The sequence below is a fragment of the Pleuronectes platessa genome, chromosome 23, assembly GCF_947347685.1.
Source record: "Pleuronectes platessa chromosome 23, fPlePla1.1, whole genome shotgun sequence".
NCBI classification, from domain to species: domain Eukaryota; kingdom Metazoa; phylum Chordata; class Actinopteri; order Pleuronectiformes; family Pleuronectidae; genus Pleuronectes; species Pleuronectes platessa.
Genome location: NC_070648.1, coordinates 5,912,497 through 5,936,637, shown reverse-complemented (window position 1 = coordinate 5,936,637; position 24,141 = coordinate 5,912,497). Strand labels below are relative to the sequence as shown.

The following is a 24,141-nucleotide window of genomic DNA, read 5'->3' as shown; positions in this document are numbered from 1 at the left end:
CAGACATTTACTGACGATCTAAAAAATCCAAAAAGCAGAAAATACAAAGATCTTGAACAAAAATGTGTTGGGCCGGTGACTACACTTTCACATTCTATATAATATTTATTAACTTTGTTAGTTTTGCCCATTAATTACATTTTACACTAGAAAACATTTGCAGCTATCATATCGGGAAATATAGCCTGGATGCCAGACTTTGAATTCCCCTTCTGTTGTCCTGGAATTTAAATTTTACCAATTTTACCAATCACATTATTAAATGTCCCCCTCTGCCCATCCACTACAGCCACACAAGCAGTCATAAAGATAAGAGAGAGGGGGGGGGGGGGGGGGGGGGGGGGGGGGCTACGTATTCTCCACATAGGCTTGAGTGGAGAATACGTAATTTACCTTCGACACCCGACATTAAACGGAGCAAACAGCGGAGAAGTTCTTCAACATGGATGACATTAAATTAATAATTGAAGTGGAGAAGTACAGTGAGTTGTATGATCCTCGGAACATGTTGTATAAAGACAACAACAAAAAAGACAAATGTTGGGACGCTGTTGCTTAATGTTGGAGCAACATAAGTATATGCTTTTATACTACTGGATCAACGGGTAATATTATTAGCGCTGCCCGACGCTTCAGCGTCCGGTGTGAACAGCCAAGCAGCGGCGCGCTAGGGATTAGCGCGGCGCTCTGGCGTCGCCTCAGCGTCCGGTGTGAACCAGGCGTCACTGTTTCCCTAAAAATTGCAGATCGTGTTGGTAAGTTCTCCGTGTATCCATAAATTATTTTTACAACACTGGCAAAAATCGTTTTTACTGATCTTCTTCTTCTACTTCTTCCTGCGTGCGTGCAGTTGAGTTCTGTTAATAACAACTATACGTCGCTTAACATACGTCACATACTACGTTGCTCTGATTGGTTGTAGGTCTATCCAATTGAGCGAAGAGGCATTTATTTTCCTGGTTCGGTTGATACACGCCATATAATCACAGGCCAATGGAGCGGTATCAGCAGGCACGTGCACAGACATTTGGGGGGGAAGGTGTTCAAACCCCCAAAAAGGGCACCCATCGCCAAAATTATTTATGAAATGAAAAATTATAATAATAAATAAATAAAAAACACAGAAGGATATTTTCAACTTATATATTTATTTTTGTTAACAAACTAGCTCAAATGATCAATTTGAATAAATAAATGAATAACAGGCAAAAACAGACAAAACAAGGTCATATAACCAAATAATATGTTAGGGTTAGGGTTAATGATGTGATGGGCTACCTGGACCAGGTAGGGTTACTGATTCTCCCTCATTTGTTTTACAAGTTGATGGCCTGATCCAAGATAAAGAGAGCTGCTACCCTGAGCTGCTTGCTGCAGTTCCCTGTCCTTCTGCTTTTGGAGTCTCTCTTTTCTTGGCATTATGCCAGTGTTAATTTTGGCAGCTATTTTTGATTTAGTCTTAGTCTTAGTCTTTTGACGAAAATGCATATTAATTTTAGTCACCTTTTAGTCATTTTAATCCTTCTTAGTTTTAGTCTAGTTTTAGTCGACGAAAACAAATTCCATTTTAGTCTAGTTTTAGTCACATTTAATAGCCACATTAAACTCCTTTTCTATAAAAACATATAGCTGCAGCCTAATAGCTTAAAAATATATATTTAATTTTAAATGTGAAAACAAATAGGGAGAGCAGGTCAGACTTAGCCTGGATGCCAGACGAACTTAGCCCCGCCCACAACATTTTGGTCGGGCAGTTCGGTCTGGAGTCGCTCCATTGGGAAAAAATTATGGGGCGTGTTTCAACTGACCAGTAAGTAAAATTCCTCTTCACTCAATTGGATAGACCTAAAACCAATCAGAGCAACGTAGTATGTGACGTATGCTAAGCAACGCATTGTGAGTTATTTACTCGGGTTCACACCGGACGCTTCAGCGCAGCGCCAAGCCTTAAATAACAGCTGGCTCCCATTCACTCCCATGTTAAAACTTTGTGCCGGTCACACCGGAGGCTGAAGCACCGCGAGGCAGCCTTGGCGCAGTGTGGTGCTTCAGCCTCAGGTGTGACCGGCACAAAGCCGTGCAGCGATCTACTGGATCAACGGGTGATATTATTAGCGCTGCCCGGCGGTTCAGCGTCGCTTCAGTGTCCGTTGTGAACAGCCAAGCGCCGGGGCGATAGGGATTAGCGCGGTGCTCTGGCGTCGCCTCCACGTTCTGTGTTCCTCTTTCAAAATGAATGCGCTGTCGATGTCTTCTAAAACAGACTCAATGGCAGCATCTACACATCTCAGCTCGCCAGCGGCAGGCATGTTTGTTGAAAACGAATTCAACCCGAGGGCACTTTGATGACGTGGCTGATTACGTTACCGTTGATCATCTGTCAATCATCGTATAAAGCCCGCCCTGACAATCTGATTGGCCCGGTCGGGCCATAATTTTTTCCCAATGGAGCGACTCCAGACCGAACTGCCCGACCAAATTGTTGTGGGCGGGGCTAAGTTCGTCTGGCATCCAGGCTAGGTCAGACTGGAGCCGGACACAGAAACTTCAGCTATGTACAAACCAACTGCAGCTTCTGCTCTGATCAAGAAGCTGAGGGGCTGATCTCTGAGCAGCTGAGACCAGAGAAACTCTGGTTTTCACTGTTTTCATAGTTAAGAAGCAGTCGGTCACTGAGAGGCTGCTCCACGAGAACGCGCTCTGCTTTCACTGTGTCTCCCTGAGGGAGTGCGCGAGGCGGGGGGCGGAGCTACGGACCGGAGCGCTATCTGGGGCGCACACACACACATACACAGACACACACAGACACAGTCACTCGACCACTCCTGATACTTCATGACGGCCTGATACGATGATGTTTTAAAAATTATTGTGACTTAGTCAACCACCAACATTTTCGTCTCGTCTAGTCTCGTCAACGAAAATTAAAATAGATTTCGTCATAGTTTTTATTTTCAAAGATTCGTTTTCGTTACGTCTTCGTCTCGTCTTCGTCATGGAAAAAAGGTCGTTAACGAATATATTTCGTCATAGTCTTCGTCAACGAAATTAACACTGCATTATGCTGCAAATTTTGTAAATGAGATAAATCAATGTTGTGCATAATTATCAAGAGTGACTTACATAATCTCTATAAAGCTGACAACACAGTACACAGAACAGCTCCGCTGGGCTTGTGAGCGCAGCATAGCATGTCGCGGCGAAATTCTCACAAGAACTCAAATAAATGCCCCGTTAGATATCAAAACACATTTGGGGGGAATTGATGACAGAGTGAGTAATTTTTATTCTTAAATATTGATGAATGAAGAAAAAAGTGGGCTCCGACAGAAGGGCACTTTTCTCATCCAGGGCAAAAGGGCCACCCTAGGGGTCTATCTGTGCATGTGCCTGGGTATCAGACTCTTATTCTGACTAGAATTATGAGTATGACAACGTCAGGCTACGGGAAATATGGATTGCGTTGCTGTTTTGGAAATTTAAACGCGCACACACACGTGTCCTTGCACCGCAAAAAGACGTTTAGAATTATGTTTATAATAATGACAACAAGTAACGAAATAACCACAAACCTTGTGCCTTTATCAGCCAGGTGCTAAACAACTAAAAGTAATGTTTTTTCATGCAACAACGAGGCACATCTGCCATTTAGCGATTTTTTTCGTTTTTCAGGAACTACCTTTTCAAAATAAAAGTATAATATTTCTCCTTCCGTCTAAACCACGAGTTTGCGGCCCCCTGGTGGTCCGCGACGGCATTGCAGGGTTCTGCGAAATTCGCTTTGATATTTCAAACCATTTCCAGATTACTCTTGAACATCGTGAAAAATATTTGAAAATGAGAAAAAAATATGTCTAAAATAATATAAAGGTGATGAAGTGAACCTTGACACTGGCTTGGGGCTAGAAACTGCCAGTAGTTCTCCCCTGTGCAATTTTTAATTCTGTGCAAACACTGTCCTCTCCTGTTTACTAGTTTATGTTGTGCCATCCTCCGCCCAAATATTGGTTTGGTTTTAATTTCTTCTCTCCTTGATACCATTCACCCTGTTGGTGAAAGAGGCAGTCTCCCATTATGCCAACCTAGATTTTACTTGCATCTCCAGCCAATTGATGGATGGTGTGCTTTTGTATCTATGTTTGTTGTTTTGTGTAAAATAAAAAATTATTATTATTACTATAAATAATTATAATTATAAGAGCAAGAAGAAGAAGAAAGAAAATACATAATCAATTTCACAAATAGACAAATGTAGACTACTGCAAATACTCACAACATAACTAAGACAAAAGTGTTTGTTTTCAAACACCTACGCACACACACACACACAGTAGTTGTGACATCAGAGGACATACCTTTAACTCACATTAAATTCTTTGAATTCCCCTTCTGTTGTCCTGGAATTTTAATTTTACCAATTTTACCAATGACATTATTAAATGTCCCCCTCTGCCCATCCACTACAGCCACACAAGCAGTCATGAAGATAAAAAGAGAGGGGGGGGGGGGGGGGGGGCTACGTTTGGTAAAAATAAATTATTATTATTATTACTATAAATAATTATAATTATAAGAACAAGAAGAAGAAGAAAGAAAATACATAATCAATTTCACAGATAGACAAATGTAGACTACTGCAAATACTCACAACATAACTAAGACAAAAGTGTTTGTTTTCACACACCTACGTACACACACACACACCCAGTAGTTGTGACATCAGAGGACATACCTTTTACTCACATTCAATTCCTGGAGACAAACCTTAAATCTAAATTTAACTTAACCTTTAAACAATTCAATGATTCATTGTGAGGACTTGAGACAGCTTGAGACATCTTGAAAAGGAGTCACCTCTTTAGTCTCGATTCGATTTTATTCCATAAAGACATTGTTAGATGAAAAATTTCACATAAGGTGAAAGATTTAAAGTGTTTTATTTGTGAACTGAACTGAATTAAAAAAATACTGAATTTGTTTTTCTTTTATTTTGACTATTTTATTCAATAATAATCTTTATCAATGACCCAAACATCAAACATGTTCATGCTTTGATATTTCATTGTAAATATTGTCAATATTACCTACCTACAGTATGTAGTATCTCATATTCATATATACCTCAATCGTTAACCTTGAATGTAACAGGCTATATAATTGCTGCTATATATAATTTTGGGGTATTATTTAATTAATAAAATCAGAATAGAGAATGTAGAATAAAATGTGAAATTAATAAATTAATTCTAGGGTTGTTTACAAAAACTTTTGAATTAAGACATTCAACATTAATCTGTGTCCTTACACAGGTGATCTCTTCGGCCCTTCATACTGTCAAACTGAAAACAACACGAACAAAAGAAGGGAGTATACCGTAATGTTACGCCAAGAATTTGACAGATGTAGCTGTCACAACATATCTGTCATGAATGACCCACGTCATTAGCCTGTAGTTCTTTGCAATATATAAAGGCCTCAATAAATGTGGAATGCCACAGAGGGAGACAGGTTAGCAGTTCATCATATGTGAAGTGAACTGAGCACTGTAAGACTTTAAGAACAGCTACACCAAAGAAATAAATAACTTTTCTTCATTGCCTTTAAGGTGAGTACAATCTATATGGACACGTTGGTGTATTTAAGTGTTAGTGTGTGTATGTGTGTGTGTGTGTGTGTGTGTGTGTGTGTGTGTGTGTGTGTGTGTGTGTGTTTCCAACAAGTAAAATAACAAATATTTTCTCAGATTTAAAGAGACAATAACTGATCACCTAGATCATCACCTTTTTATATGACCTGTTCAATTTAAAGCTCGACTTAATATTAAGTAGTATTTCTTTTGTATTGGTATATTCAAATAGCAATAAGTAAAATCGTTTTGAGAGAATAAAGTGAAGTAAAAGACTCATTATCACTTGTGAAAATTTGTGCAGATTATCTAAATAACTAGATGTGAAGAAAGAGAGTTTGTTAGTCAGGCGGGATTTTTGTTTAAGTTCAGCAAAGAAACGTGATTTCATTACTGGTTTCTTTTATAACATCTGTTTGTAATGAAGATAGTAAATAGTTTGAGAATGAGACTATTTGTGTGTGTTTGCAACATTTAAATTATCTGATTGTGGGAATGGAAAGATAAATGACAGAGAGCAGATATATACATTTAATATCAGTTTTCTTTATTTTTGATGACAAATCCAAGTTATTAAGATTGAAAATAAAATAAAATCAAACTTAAACATACCACACCACAATTTGTTTTAATCAAACTCAAAGATAACCTTTATCCTAAACAACTGGGTCTTTTTTTCCCGCAAATAAAGGATGGTTGAATAAAAAAAAACTGAATTATGAGCCCATTTTTAGATGCAGTGTTGAGCCAGTTCACACTTAAAAAGAACGGGTTCCAAGTTCAGTTCATGCAGATGAAAATAAACTACTTCACGTTCACAGTTAATTTTTTCTTGGGATGATTTAGGTGACAAACCTGCGGCCATGTGTTTGGTGATGAATCGATGGTCACGGATCATGTCTGCTCCACTCACTATAAAGCGCTATACAAATACAAAACCAATTAGCATTTAATTTAATACTGAGTCCTGACTGTGAGCGTCTCGTGTTCTGCTGAGCACAACAGGTTGACGAGTCATTTTCATGATATTTAAATGCAGCCTCATGATATTTAAAGACGCAATTTTTGCTGTTTGTCTCTTATGTGTGGTTTATGAGATATCCACCAATATCCAAAACAAAAAAAAACATGATGAAGGCAACTGACGGAATTTCAATGTGAATCTGAAAGGATCAAAACTTATATTTCAGAAAACTCCTCAACATGTCTTGAAAACTGTTAATCCATTGTAGATTCAATGTTTTATCAGTGGGCTGATTGAATACTATATTTGGAATTTGTGAGAATGGTCTTAATTCTATCATGCTTTTCTAGTCTTGGTTAATATTTCAAAGTACTTTACTGTCAATCAATCAAACTTTATTTATATAGCATCTTTTCAACAAATCAATTGCAGCTAAAAGACCTTTACATTCGAAATAACGTATATAAGCAGAAACAAATAATTATTAAGTTCAGAAACCAATGCACTCAGATATTGTCTCAATTGACAGAGTAAATTAAACAAGATAGAATAAGAAATATGAAGAATGAAATCATTATAAGTTGAGTTCAGATTTTGTCATTGTGGTCTGTATTGTAGTTTTTGAGATTGTAATCATGAGAGCTAATGCTAATCTCAGGACAATAAAGCTACATCTCTGTAAATTGATGATGGATATATTTGATTTATAGCAGGTGAGGTAGGTGGTGGTGTCCACAACATCCAATTCGGCTCAAAGCCCCATAAAGTCCTGGACTCTCCCTACGTACAGTGCACAGACAGACCACAAGAGGACAGACAATGCCTGATAGATTGTGTACAACAGGTTGTGCAAGGAAGTATTGATTATGACGATGAGATAAAGTTCTCATCACTTAGTCAAGTCTCAAGAAACTCATGTGGCAATAGGAAACAAACGTAATTTAAGGGTTATGACTAATAACTTGACCACAGAGAAAGTGTAATTATGAAACATTTATGTCATAGTTTAACAACTGCATCATCAGAGACAAGGTAATACATCTCTGAGGATCAATTGAACCAACTATGGAACAGCATCTCTTCACAATCTGCATCTATCTTGTTTGATTTTGCAGATTGTATTGACAGGATGGGGACCAGCAAGATCAAATCAGTTTTCCTGATTCTAACAGGTAAGATAAATAGGCTTGAACTGATTGACTTCAAAATGTCTATAATTAAATAAAAATAAAGTCTGTGATGATCAATACGATGTGACTTTAGTCAGAGAAATTGGTAGAAACTTCAACTAATCTTTTGCACAAGAAAAGACTAAATCACATTAACGTATAAGGAATATAATGTGATTATTCACAACAAACTTTTTAGGTGAACACTTATAACACAGTCATTTACCACAGTTTATTTTGTAAGTTAATTTATTTGTTCGCAAGTTAAGCAAAAATCTTTTTTATTTTAGTTATTTACGGAACTATCCAAACAACAAGCCAAGCAGATAACACCACAGCTACAACTGCAGCAACACCATCTACAACTACAGCACCAACAGCTACAACTGCAGCAACAACTACAACTGCAGCAATAACAGCTACGACTGCAGCAACACCATCTATAACTACAGCACCAACAGCTACAACTACAGCACCAACAGCTTCAACTGCACCAACAACAGATACAACTGCACCAACAACAGCTACAACAACAGCTACAACTGCAGCAACAACAGCTACAACTGCGGCAACAACAGCTACAACAACAACAATTCCAACCCCAACTCCAACAACATCCCCAACCCCAACAACCACACCAACTCCAACAACAACTGCAACTCCTACAACAACAACTACAGCAACAACTACAACACCAACAACAACAACAACACCAACCCTAACAACAACTACAACACCGACCCCTTCAACAACTACTACACCAACCCAAACAACAACTCCAACTCCAACAACAACAACTACAACAACAACAACTACAACACCAACAACAACTACAACAGCAACCCCGACAACAACAACAACAACACCAACTCCAACAACAACACAGACTACAACACTAACTCCAACAACAACTACAACACCAATCCCTACAACATCAACTCCAACAAGTACAACAACAACTACAAGTACAAATACTACACCAACCCCAACATTAACACCAACCCCTACAACAACAACTACAACACCAACAACAACTTCAGCAACAGTTGCAACACCAACCCCATCCCCAACAACAACACCAACAACAACAACTCAAACACCTATCCCAACAACAACTACAACTACAACACCAACTCCAACAACAACCCCAACAACCACACCAACTCCAACAACAACTCCTACAACAAAAACAACTACAACAATAACTACAACACCAACAACAACTACAACAGCAACAACAACACCAACTCCAACAACAACTACAGCACCAACCCTAACAACAACTACAACACCGACCCCTTCAACAACTACTACACCAACCACAACCACAACTCCAACTCCAACAACAACACAGACTACAACACCAACTCCAACAACAACTACAACACCAACTCCAGCAACAACTACAACAACAACTACAACAACAATTACAACAACAACTCCAACAACAACTACAACACCAACCCTGCCAACAACAACAACACCAACTCCAACAACCACACCAACTGCAACAACAACTGCATCTCCTACAACAACAACTACAACTACAACACCAACCTTTACAACAACTACAACACCAACCCCAACAACAACTACAACTCTAGCAACGACTACAACACTAACCCCATCAACAACTACCACCGTAACTCCAACAACGACTCTGACACCAACAACGACCCTGACACCAACAACAACTACAACAACAACTACAACACCGACCCCTTCAACAACTACTACATCAACCATAACAACAACTACAATCCCAACAACAACTACTACACCAACCCCAACAACAACTACAACACCAACCCTATCAACAACTGCAACTACAACACCAACTCCAACAACAACTTCAACATCTACCCCAATAACAAATCCAACTACAACACCAACCCCTTCAACGACTACTACAACAACCCCCACAACAACTCCAACACAAACCCCTACAACAACAACAACAACAACACCAACTCCAACAACTACAACACCAACCCCTACAACTACAACAACAACAACTACAACACCGACCCCTTCAACAACTGCTACTCAGACCCTAACAACTACAATCCCAACAACAACTACAACTGCAGTACCTACAACCCCTGCCATCACAAAAAAGCAAGTGGTGTTCAGGTCTGGTCACCAAACATTCACAACCGACTTGTTGGATACATCATCTACTGCTTTTAAAGAAAGAGCTGCTAACATAAAGAGTCAGGTAAGCCTCTTCTCAAAATAAAAGCTTTTCGTTTACAGCCAAAATAATATCAAGTAAAAGTGTATCGAGCATAAAAAAAGTTTCCTTTTTTTTAATACCATGTGTTTTCTGTTTCTGCAGCTTGAACCTCTATACAGAAACAAATTCTTTTCCTTCTCTTTCTTGGAAGTGAAAGAATTCAGGTAATCTCTATACATATTGTTACATTTTCAGGATTGCAGACTTAATCCGACATTTCATTCAACATCAATTTTCTTCTCCTCCTGCAGAAATGGATCAATCGTCAATGTTTTGGACCTTACCTTCAACGACACATCTGGTCCTAACAACACTGCAATTTCAGACGTTTTGCTCAATGCAACTTCATCAGTCACTGGCTTCGACATTGAAGGCAGCTCCATCACCGTGGATGGCACAGATACAACTACAACTACAAGTCCAACAACAACACCTTCCCAAACAACAACTACAACACCGACCCCTACAACAACTACAGATACAACAACAACACCAACCCCTACAACTACAGCACCAACTCAAACAACAACTTCAACATCTACCCCAATAACAACTCCAACTACAACACCAACCCCTTCAACGACTGCTACAACAACCCCCACAACGACTCCAACACCAACACCTACAACAATAACAACACCAACTACAACTAATGCAACAACTACAACACCGACCCCTTCAACAACTACAACACCGACCCCAACTGCAACAACAACACCAACCACTACACCAACCCCAATAACAACTACAACACCAACAACAACTACAACACCAGCCCCATCAACAACTACAACCGCAACTCTAACAACGACTCCGACACCCACAACAACTCCAAACCCATCAACAACTACAACACCAACCCCTTCAACAACTACTACACCAACCCTAACAACAACTACAATCCCAACAACAACTACTACACCAACCCCAACAACAACTACAACATCTACCCCAATAACAAATCCAACTACAACACCAACCCATTCAACGACTACTACAACAACCCCCACAACAACTCCAACACCAACCAATACAACAACAACAACACCAACTCCAACAACTACAACACCAAACCCTACCACTACAACAACAATTACAACAACAACTACTACTAAGACACTTACAACAACTACAATCCCAACAACTACTACACCAACCCCAATAACAACAACAACACCAACAACGACTACAACACAAGCCCCATCAACAACTACAACCGCAACTCCAACAACGACTCCGACACCCACAACAACTACAATCCCAACAACAACTACTACACCAACCCCAACAACAACTACAACACCAACAACGACTACAACACCAACCCCATCAACAACTACAACTGCAACTACAACAACAACTCCGACACCCACAACAACTCCAACCCCAACAACAACTACAACACCGACCCCTTCAACAACTACCTTACCAACCCCAACAACAACTACAACGCCAACTGCATCAACAACACCGACCCCAATAACAACTACAACATCAACTCCAACAACACCAACAACCACTCCAACCCCAACAACACCAACCCCTACAACAACTACAACACCTATCCCAACAACAACTACAACACCAACAACAACTACAACACCTACCCCAACAACCACGACAACATCATCCCCTACAACTACAACACCAACTCCAGCAACAACTCCAACATCAACCCCGACGCCAACTACAACTACATCAACCCCAACAACAACTACAACTGCAGTACCAACAACCCCTGCCATCACAAAAAAGCGAGTGGTGTTCAGGTCTGTTCAGCAAACATTCACAACCGACTTGTTGGATACATTATCTACTGCTTTTAAAGAAAGAGCTGCTCACATAAAGAGTCAGGTAAGCGTCTTCTAAAAATAAAAGCTTTTCGTTTACAGCCAAAATAATATCAAGTAAAAGTATATTGAGCACCAAAAAAGTTTTCTTTTTTTTTAATACCATGTGTTTTCTGTTTCTTCAGCTTGAACCTCTATACAGAAACGAATTCTCTTCCTTCTCTTTCTTGAAAGTGAAGGAATTCAGGTAATTTGTTCACATATTGTTACATTTTCAGGATTGCAGACTTAATCCGACATTTCATTCAAAATAAATGTTCTTCTCCTCCTGCAGAAATGGATCAATCGTCAATGTTTTGGACCTTACCTTCAACGACACATCTGGTCCTAACAACACTGCAATTTCAGACGTTTTGCTCAATGCAACTTCATCAGTCACTGGCTTCGACATTGAAGGCAGCTCCGTCACCGTGGATGGCGAAGGTACAACTACAACTACAAGTCCAACAACAACACCTTTCCAAACAACAACTACAACACCGACCCCAACAACAACTACAAATACAACAACAACTACAGCACCAACCCCGACAACAACACCATCTTCAACAACAACTACAACACCTACCCCGACAACAACTACAACTACAACACCAACCCCTTCAACTACTACTACAACAAACCCCACAACTACTCAAACACCAACCCCTACAACAACAACAACAACAACACCAACTACAACTACTTTAACACCAACCCCTACAACAACTACAACTACAACACCTATCCCAACAACAACTACAACACCAACAACAACTACAACACCTACCCCAACAACCACGACAACATCATCCCCTACAACTACAACACCAACTCCAGCAACAACTCCAACATCAACCCCGACGCCAACTACAACTACATCAACCCCAACAACAACTACAACTGCAGTACCAACAACCCCTGCCATCACAAAAAAGCGAGTGGTGTTCAGGTCTGTTCAGCAAACATTCACAACCGACTTGTTGGATACATTATCTACTGCTTTTAAAGAAAGAGCTGCTCACATAAAGAGTCAGGTAAGCGTCTTCTAAAAATAAAAGCTTTTCGTTTACAGCCAAAATAATATCAAGTAAAAGTATATTGAGCACCAAAAAAGTTTTCTTTTTTTTTAATACCATGTGTTTTCTGTTTCTGCAGCTTGAACCTCTATACAGAAACGAATTCTCTTCCTTCTCTTTCTTGAAAGTGAAGGAATTCAGGTAATTTGTTCACATATTGTTACATTTTCAGGATTGCAGACTTAATCCGGCATTTCATTCAAAATAAATGTTCTTCTCCTCCTGCAGAAATGGATCAATCGTCAATGTTTTGGACCTTACCTTCAACGACACATCTGGTCCTAACAACACTGCAATTTCAGACGTTTTGCTCAATGCAACTTCATCAGTCACTGGCTTCGACATTGAAGGCAGCTCCGTCACCGTGGATGGCGAAGGTACAACTACAACTACAAGTCCAACAACAACACCTTTCCAAACAACAACTACAACACCGACCCCAACAACAACTACAAATACAACAACAACTACAGCACCAACCCCGACAACAACACCATCTTCAACAACAACTACAACACCTACCCCGACAACAACTACAACTACAACACCAACCCCTTCAACTACTACTACAACAAACCCCACAACTACTCAAACACCAACCCCTACAACAACAACAACAACAACAACACCAACTACAACTACTTTAACACCAACTCCAACAACAACTACAACACCGACCCCTTCAACAACTACAGCACCTACTCCAACCCCAACTGCAACAACAACACCAACCACTACACCAACCCCAATAACAACTACAACACCAACAACGACTACAACACCAGCCCCATCAACTACTACAACCGCAACTCCAACAACGACTCCAACACCCACAACAACTCCAAACCCAACAACAACTACAACACCGACCCTTTCAACAACTACTACACCTACCCTAACAACAACTACAATCCCAACAACTACTACACCAACCCCAACAACAACTACAACTACAACACAGACAACGACCACCACATCAACCCCATCAACCACTACAACTGCAACTACAACAACGACCCCGACACACACAACAACTACAACCCCAACAACAACTACAACACCAAGCCCAACAACAACAATAACAACAACAACTCCAACACCAACCCCGACAACAACACCAACTACAACACCAACCCAAACAACAACTACAACACCAACTCCAACAACATCTACAACACCTTCCTCTACAACACCAACTCCATCAACAACAACAACACCAACTACAACCCCAACAACAACGACAACAACATCTACAACACCTTCCCCTACAACAACTCCAACAACAACTATAACACAAACAACACCAACCGCGACAACAACTACAACACCAAGCCCAACAACAACAATAACAACAACAACTCCAACAACAACTACAACACCTTCCCCTACAACAACAACAACTAAAACAACAACAACAACACCAACTTCAACACCAACAACAACTATAACACCTTCCTCTACAACAACAACTCCAACAACAACTACAACACCAACAACAACACCAACCGCGACAACGACAACAACACCAACTCCATCAACAACAACAACACCAACTACAACAGCAACCCCAACAACAACTACAACACCAACTCCAACAACAACTACAACACCTTCCCCTACAACAACAACTCCAACAACAACTACAACACCAACAACAACAACTGCGACAACGACAACAACACCAACTCCATCAACAACTACAACACCTTCCCCTACAACAACAACAACTCCAACACCAACTGCAACAACAACTACAACACCAACCCCGACAACAACACCAACTACAACACCAACCCCAACAACAACTACAACACCAACTCCAACAACAACTACAACACCTTCCCCTATAACAAATCCAACAACAACTATAACACCAACAACAACACCAGCCGCGACAACAACTACAACACCAAGCCCGACAACAACACCAACTACAACTACAATACCAACAACAACTACAAATCCAACAACACCAACAACGACTCAAACAACAACTATAACACCAACTCCAACACCTTCCCCTACAACAACTCCAACAACAACTATAACAACAACAACAACACCAACCGCGACAACAACTACAACCCCTACAACAACAACAACTCCAATAACAACTACAACACCAACACCAACTGCAACAACAACTGCGACAACGACAACAACACCAACTCCATCAACAACACCAACTACAACAGCAACCCCAACAACAACTACAACACCAACTCCAACAACAACTACAACACCTTCCCCTACAACAACAACTCCAACAACAACTACAACACCAACAACACCAACTGCGACAACAACACCAACTCCATCAACAACTACAACACCTTCCCCTACAACAACAACTCCAACACCAACTGCAACAACAACTACAACACCAACCCCGACAACAACACCAACTACAACACCAACCCCAACAACAACTACAACACATACTCCAACAACAACTACAACACCTTCCCCTACAACAAATCCAACAACAACTATAACACCAACAACAACACCAACCGCGAAAACAACTACAACACCAAGCCCGACAACCACACCAACCCCAACAACAACTACAACACCTTCCCCTACAACAACAACTCCAACAACAACTACAATACCAACAACAACTACAAATCCAACAACACCAACAACGACTCAAACAACAACTACAACACCAACTCCAACAACAACTACAACACCAACTCCGACAACAACTACAACACCTTCCCCTACAACAACTCCAACAACAACTATAACACCAACAACAACACCAACCGCGACAACAACTACAACCCCTACAACAACAACAACTACAATAACAACTACAACACCAACACCAACTGCAACAACAACTACAACACCAACCCCGACAACAACACCAACTACAACAACAACTACAACACCTTCCCCTACAACAACTCAAGCAACAACTACAACACCAACTCCAACAACAACTCCAACACTTTCTCCTACAACAACTATAACACCAACAACAACACCAACCGCGACAACAACTACAACCCCTACAACAACAACAACTCCAATAACAACTACAACACCAGAACCAACTGCAACAACAACTACAACACCAACCCCAACAACAACACCAACTACAACAACAACTACAACACCAACAACACCAACTGCGACAACGACAACAACACCAATTCCATCAACAACTACAACACCTTCCCCTACAACAACAACAACTCCAACACCAACTGCAACAACAACTACAACACCAACCCCGACAACAACACCAACTACAACACCAACCCCAACAACAACTACAACACCAACTCCAACAACAACTAAAACACCTTCCCCTACAACAAATCCAACAACAACTATAACACCAACAACAACACCAACCGCGACAACAACTACAACACCAAGCCCGACAACAACACCAACACCAACTACAACACCAACCCCAACAACAACTACAACACCTTCCCCTACAACAACAACTACAATACCAACAACAACTGCAAATCCAACAACACCAACAACGACTCAAACAACAACTATAACACCAACCCCAACAACAACTACAACACCAACTCCAACAACAACTACAACACCTTCCCCTACAACAACTCCAATGACAACTATAAGACCAACAACAACACCAACCGCGACAACAACTACGACACCAAGCCCGACAACAACAACATCACCAACTCCAACAACAACTACAACACCTTCCCCTACAACAACAACAACTCCAACAACAACTACAATACCAACAGCACCGACTCCAACAACAACTATAACACCAACCCCAATAACAACTACAACACCAACTCCAACAACAACTACAACACCTTCCCCTACAACAGCTCCAACAACAACTATAACACCAACAACAACACCAACCGCGACAACAACTACAACCCCGACAACAACTACAAAACCAACAACACCAACTACAACAACAACTACAACACCTTCCCTTACAACAACTCCAACAACAACTGTAACACAACCAACAACAACAACTACAACAACAACTACAACCCCGACAACAACAACAACACCAACAACAACACCAACTGCAACAACAACTACAACACCAACCCCGACAACTACACCAACTGCAACAACAACAACAATACCTACCCCAACAACAACTACAACTACAACACCAACCCCTACAACAACTACAACCCCAACCCCAACAACTACAACCCCTACCCTAACAACAACTACAACTTCAGTACCAACAACCCCCGCCATCACAACAAAGCAAGTGATTTTCAGGTCTCTTCTGTACATATTCACAAGCGACTTGTTGGATCCATCATCTACTGGTTTTAAAGGAAGAGCTGCTAACATAAAAAATCAGGTAGGCCTCTTTTCATGAATTAAACCGGTGGCTTCACATTATTGTGTTTTCTATTTCAGTATTTCTTATTCAAGTGAAATAGCATTAAACAAGTTTTTTAAATACCTTATGTTTTCTGTTCCTGCAGCTTGAACCGCGGTACAAAAATGAATTCCCCTACTTCGTTTCCTTCGAAGTGGTGAAATTCAGGTAATTTGTTCACTTATTTTCTGGATTGCAGGCTAAATCTGACATTTCATTCAACATCAACTTGTTTCTCCTCTGCTGCAGAAATGGATCAATCATCAATGATTGTGTCCTCACCTTCAACGGCACATCTGCTCCAAACAACACTGCGATTGCAAACGTTTTGCTAAATGCCACTTCTTCAGTCACTGGCTTCGACATTGAAGGCAGCTCCGTCATCGTGGGTGGCGAAGGTACAACTACAACTACAAGTCCAACTCCAACACCAACAACAACACCTCCCTCAACAATAACTACAACTACGGCTGCACCTACAACCGCTGCACCAACTACTCCTGCACCAACTACTCCTGCACCAACTACCGCCACACCAACTACCGCTGCACATACTACCGCTGCACCAACTAATGCTGAACCTACAACTGCAGCACCAACTACTGCTGCACCAACTACCGCTGCACCTACGACAGCTGCTTCAACTACCGCTGCACCAACAACGGCTGCAGCTCCAACCGCTGCACCAACTACCACTGCACCTACAACCGCTGCACCAACTACCGCTGCACCTACAACCGCTGCTCCAACTACTGCTGCACAAACTACAGCTGCATCTACTACCGCTGCACCTACAACCGCTGCACCTACAACAGCTGCTTCAACTACCGCTGCACCAACAACGGCTGCACCAACTACTGCTACACCTACAACCGCTGCACCAACAACTGCTGCACCAACTACAGCTGCACCAACTACAGCTGCACCTACAATCGCTGCATCAACTACCGGTGCACCAACTTCCGCCGCAACAACTACCGCTGCACATACTACCGCTGCACCAACTAATGCTGCACCTACAACTGCAGCACCAACTACTGCTGCACCAACTACCGCTGCACCTACAACATCTGCATCAACTTCTGCTGTAACAACTACAGCTGCACCAACTACCGCTGCACCTACAACCGCTGCACCAACTACCGCTGCACCCACAACCGCTGCCCCTACTACCGCTGCACCTGCAACAGCTGCATCAACTACCGCTGCACTTACAACCGCTGCACCAACTACTGCTGCACCTACAACCGCTGCACCAACAACTGCTGCACCAACTACAGCTGCACCAACTACAGCTGCACCTACAATCGCTGCATCAACTACCGGTGCACCAACTACCGCTGCACCAACAAGCGCTGCATCTACAACCGCTGCACCAACAACTACTGCAGCAACTACAGCTGCACCTACAACTTCTGCACCAACTACCGCTGCACCTACTACCGCTGCACCTACAACCTCTGCACCAACTACCGCTGCACCTACTACCGCTGCACCTATAACCGCTGCACCAACTACTGCTGTTCCTACTACCGCTGCACCAACTACTGCTGAACTTACTACCGCTATTCCTACTACCGCTGCACCTACAACCGCTGCACCAACTACTGCTGCAACAACTACCATTGCACCAACTACCGCTGCAGCAACTGCCGCTGCACCTACAACCGCTGCACCAACTACTGCTGCACAAACTACAGCTGCATCTACTACCGCTGCACCTACTACCGCTGCACCTACAACCGCTGCAACTGCAACAGCTGCACCAACTACCGCTGCACCTACAACAGCTGCTTCAACTACCGCTGCACCAACAACGGCTGCATCAACTACCGGTGCACCAACTTCCGCCGCACCAACTACCGCTGCACATACTACCGCTGCACCAACTAATGCTGCACCTACAACTGCAGCACCAACTAGTGCTGCACCAACTGCCGCTGCACCTACAAGCGCTGCATCTACAACCGCTGCACCAACAACTGCTGCACCAACTACAGCTGCACCTACAACTTCTGCACCAACTACTGCTGCACCTACTACCGCTGCACCTACAACCGCTGCACCAACTACCGCTGTTCCTACTACCGCTGCACCAAGTACCGCTGAACTTACTACCGCTATTCCTACTACCACTGCACCAACTACTGCAGCACCAACTACTGCTGTACCAACTACAGCTGCCCCAACTACAGCTGCACCAACTACAGCTCCACCAACTACCGCTGCACCAACTACCGCTGCACCTACAACCGCTGAACCCACAACCGGTGCACCTACTACCGCTGCACCAACTACAGCTCCACCAACTACTGCTGCACCAACTACCGCTGCACCTACAACCGCTGCACCAACTACTGCTGCAACAACTACCGTTGCACCAACTACCGCTGAACCCACAACCGCTGCACCTACAACCGCTGCACCAACTACCGCTGCACCAACTACTTCTGCACCAACTACCTCTGCACTTACTACCACTGCACCAACTACTGCTGCACCTACTACTGCAGCACCAACTGCCGCTGCACCTACTACCGCTGCACCTACAACCGCTGCACCAACTAACGCTGCATTTACAACCGCTGCACCAACTACTGCTGCACCTACAACAGCTGCACCAACTTCTCTTGTACCAACTACAGCTGCCCCAACTAATGCTGCACCAACTACCGCTGCACCAACTACCGCTGCACCAACTACCTCTGCGCCTACAACCGCTGCACCAACTACTGCTATACCTGCTACTGCAGCACCAACTACTGCTGTACCAACTACAGCTGCAACTACTACCGCTGCACCTACAACCGCTGCAGCAACTACCGCTGCATCTACTACCGCTGCACCAACTACTGCTGCACCTGCTACTGCAGCACCAACTACTGCTGCACCTACAACAGCTTCACAAACTTCTGCTGTACCAACTACAGCTGCCCCAACTTCTGCTGCACCAACTACGGCTGCACCAACTACCGCTGCCCCAACTACCGCTGCGCCTACAACAGCTGCACCAACTACTGCTGCAACAACTACTGCTGCACAAACTACCGCTACACCAACTACCGCTGCACCTACTACCGCTGAACTCACAACCGCTGCACCAACTACCGCTGCACCTACTACCGCTGCACCGACTACTGCTGCACCGACTACCGTTGCACTAACTACCGCTGCACCAACTACAGCTGCACCAACTTCTGCTGCACTAACTACAGCTGCACCAACTACAGCTGCACCAACTACCGCTGCACCTACAACCGCTGCACCAACTACTGCTGCACAAACTACAGGTGCATCTACTACCGCTGCACCTACAACCGCTGCCCCTACAACAGCTGCATCAACTACCGCTGCACCAACAATGGCTGCAGCTACAACCCCTGCCCCTACTAATGCTGCACCTTCAACAGCTGCATCAACTACCGCTGCACCTACGACCGCTGCACCAACTACTGCTGCACCATCTACAGCTGCACCAACTACCGCTGCACCTTCAACAGCTGCTTCAACTACCGCTACACCTACAACAGCTGCACCAATTACTGCTGCATCAACTACGGTTGCACCTACAACCGCTTCACCAACTACCGCTGCGCCTACTACTGCTGCAACTACAACCGCTGCAACTACCGCTGCACCTACAACCGCTGCACCAACTACTGCTTTACCTACTACTGCAGCATCTACTACTGCAGCACCAACTACTGCTGCACCAACTACCGCTGCACCTACAACAGCTGCACCAACTTCTGCTGTACCTACTACCGCTGCACCAACTACAGCTACACCAACTTCTGCTGTACCTACTACCGCTGCACCAACTACCGCTGCACCTACTACCGCTGAACTCACAACCGCTGCACCAACTACCGCTGCACCTACTACCGCTGCACCGACTACTGCTACACCAACTACAGCTGCACCGACTACCGCTGCACCAACTACAGCTGCATCTACTACCGCTGCACCTACAACAGCTGCACCAACTACCGCTGCACCTACAACAGCTGCATCAACTACCGCTGCACCAACAATGGCTGCAGCTACAACCCCTGCCCCTACTAATGCTGCACCTTCAACAGCTGCATCAACTACCGCTGCACCTACGACCGCTGCACCAACTACTGCTGCACCATCTACAGCTGCACCAACTACCGCTGTACCTTCAACAGCTGCTTCAACTACCGCTACACCTACAACAGCTGCACCAATTACTGCTGCATCAACTACGGTTGCACCTACAACCGCTTCACCAACTACCGCTGCGCCTACTACTGCTGCAACTACAACCGCTGCAACTACCGCTGCACCTACAACCGCTGCACCAACTACTGCTTTACCTACTACTGCAGCATCTACTACTGCAGCACCAACTACTGCTGCACCAACTACCGCTGCACCTACAACAGCTGCACCAACTACCGCTGCACCAACTACAGCTGTAACGACTACCGCTCCACCAACTACCACTGCACCTACAACCGCTGCACCAACTACTGCTGCACAAACTACAGCTGCATCTACTACCGCTGCACCTACTACCGCTGCACCAACTACTGCTGCACCTACTACTGCAGCACCAACTACTGCTGAACCAACTACCGCTGCACCTAATACCGCTGCACCAACTACCGCTGCACCAACTACCGCTGCACCTACAACCGCTGCACCAACTACCGCTGCACCAACTACCGCTGCTCCTACAACCGCTGCACCAACTACCCCTGCACCTACTACCGCTGCACCAACTACCCCTGCACCAACTACCGCTGCACCTACAACCGCTGCACCAACTACCCCTGCATCTACAACCGCTTCACCAACAACTGCTGCACCAACTACCGCTGCACCTACAACCGCTGCACCAACTACCGCTGCACCAACTACCGCTGCACCTACAACCGCTGCACCAACTACCCCTGCACCTACTACCGCTGCACCAACTACCACTGCACCTACTACTGCAGAACAAACTACTGCTGCACCAACTACCGCTGCACCAACTACCTCTGCACCTTCTACTGCAGAACCAACTTCCGCTGCACCAACTACCACTGCACCAACTACCGCTGCACCTACTACCGCTGCACCAACTACCGCTGCACCTACTACTGCAGCACCAACTACTGCTGCACCAACTACCCCTGCACCTACAACCGTTGCACCAACTACCGCTGCACCAACTACCGCTGCACCAACTACCCCTGCACCAACTACCGCTGCACCTACAACCGCTGCACCAACTACTGCTGCAACTACCGCTGCAACTACTACTGCAGCACCTACAACAATAACAACTATAACTGCGGCAACTACAACTGCGGTTTCTCAACCTATTTACACTGTCTCAGTGGACTTGCCTAAACAGACATTTAATGACGATCTAAAAAATCCCAAAAGCAGTAAATACAAAGATCTTGAACAAAGTCTTGTTCCGCCGGTGAGTACAGTTTCACATTCTATATAATATTTATTAACTGTGTCAGTTTTGCCCATTAATTACATTTTAGACTAGAGACCAGTTGTGATGATTTATTTCCACCCGAATATCAAGTTATTCTTAAATTTATTTCATGAAAATTCTTTGAAATCTTCCCATCGTCTAAATGTTGCTTCTTTTTTTGCAGTGCAACAAAATATACAAGAAAAGATTTGGTGATAAGTTCGACAAGTGCAGCGTGAAAGGGTTCAGGTAAAAACATTTTTTTTATTTTACAAATATTGTTTAAACTCAGGGTTGCTGACTGCGTTGATAGTTGCTTGTACAATTTTTACATTTTGATTAATCTGCACTCAGGATTTTTTTTTATTAATACTTGTTTGGTTTCGTGACGTAGGCGAGGACCAACTAGAGCAGATGGAGTTGTTGTAGATTTGAACGTTGGGTTCTATCCGAATTCTACCACTTCAGAACTTCCAGCGGATGCTGTTGTTGCTGAAACCTTAGTAACAGCTGTAAATAGTCCAAACAGCACCTTCAACGTGACAATAGATTCCAGCACAATCAAAGTACTAGGTAAGTAAATACAACATCTATCTCACAGCATGTACACTGTTGTTACGTAGATTATCTGCTAATGTACTTTGCCTTTGAGCACCAGCAGAGCTGTTTCCTCTGCAGAGAAGCGTTGTCTCTTAATACTTAGGGAAAAACTGCTTATAACAGTAATCCAAAAAAATCTCACCAGAAGTAGCCATTGGCTCTCTAAAATGTAGCTTAAAGTCAATAGATTGCTTAATGGCGTCACATGTGACATAGATACGTCTTTTTTTGAATGAGGTTGGATAGGGAAAACGGGTGGGAGTGATTTCTGTTGTTTGTAATTACTTTATTTTTATCATTGAACCATAACTGATCAACCCTATTGTGTAAAAGAGCTCTTTTCAGCTGACCAACATTAACTTGAGAAGCGTTCCCATAGAGTCTTTTGATTTCTGGGCTCTCTGTTCATGTAGAAATTATTGTTTAGTAGCTAGGGAAAGTGAACAGTATAGGGGGAGCACCGTATGAAAAGCCATGTGCCACTGATGCTAGTTTTAAATGAGTCACATTCAAAATTGGGTTTCTATACAAGACAATGAGGTAAAATAAAGATTTATTAGAACAACTTAAAGATTTTCAGTTCCGTACAGTTGAAATCAACCTATCAACAGTGCCTGTGTGTGTGTGTGTGTCAACATTCAATAGTCTTTGCTTCCATTTACCCATCTAAAATACTCGTTCTTTAATGGCTTTATTATTAACTTAATTCTTACAACAGATAAATATTGATTTATTCATTTACACTTAAAAAAAATGTGTTATAGAAAGTCCAGTTTCAACTACAACTGCAGCAACAACAACTGCAGCAACAACAGCTACAACTGCAGCA

General features: G+C 43.1%; 1 protein-coding gene across 1 annotated transcript in view; it reads left to right on the top strand.

The window, feature by feature from the left end:
• The first annotated feature begins 5,501 nt into the window (after nucleotides 1-5,501).
• The window catches only part of LOC128430601 (mucin-2), a 37,136-nt gene continuing 18,496 nt past the window's right edge, over nucleotides 5,502-24,141 (top strand). The window contains exons 1-16 of the mRNA XM_053416705.1: nucleotides 5,502-5,605; nucleotides 7,706-7,762; nucleotides 8,050-9,977; nucleotides 10,098-10,159; nucleotides 10,247-11,849; nucleotides 11,971-12,032; nucleotides 12,120-12,861; nucleotides 12,983-13,044; nucleotides 13,132-15,733; nucleotides 15,845-17,248; nucleotides 17,376-17,437; nucleotides 17,519-17,861; nucleotides 20,200-20,276; nucleotides 20,740-20,978; nucleotides 21,442-21,650; nucleotides 22,897-22,961. Of these exons, the coding sequence (XP_053272680.1) occupies nucleotides 7,720-7,762; nucleotides 8,050-9,977; nucleotides 10,098-10,159; nucleotides 10,247-11,849; nucleotides 11,971-12,032; nucleotides 12,120-12,861; nucleotides 12,983-13,044; nucleotides 13,132-15,733; nucleotides 15,845-17,248; nucleotides 17,376-17,437; nucleotides 17,519-17,861; nucleotides 20,200-20,276; nucleotides 20,740-20,978; nucleotides 21,442-21,650; nucleotides 22,897-22,961 (9,503 nt within the window). The 5' untranslated portion in view covers nucleotides 5,502-5,605; nucleotides 7,706-7,719. The remainder of the gene's footprint in view (nucleotides 5,606-7,705; nucleotides 7,763-8,049; nucleotides 9,978-10,097; nucleotides 10,160-10,246; nucleotides 11,850-11,970; nucleotides 12,033-12,119; nucleotides 12,862-12,982; nucleotides 13,045-13,131; nucleotides 15,734-15,844; nucleotides 17,249-17,375; nucleotides 17,438-17,518; nucleotides 17,862-20,199; nucleotides 20,277-20,739; nucleotides 20,979-21,441; nucleotides 21,651-22,896; nucleotides 22,962-24,141) is intronic.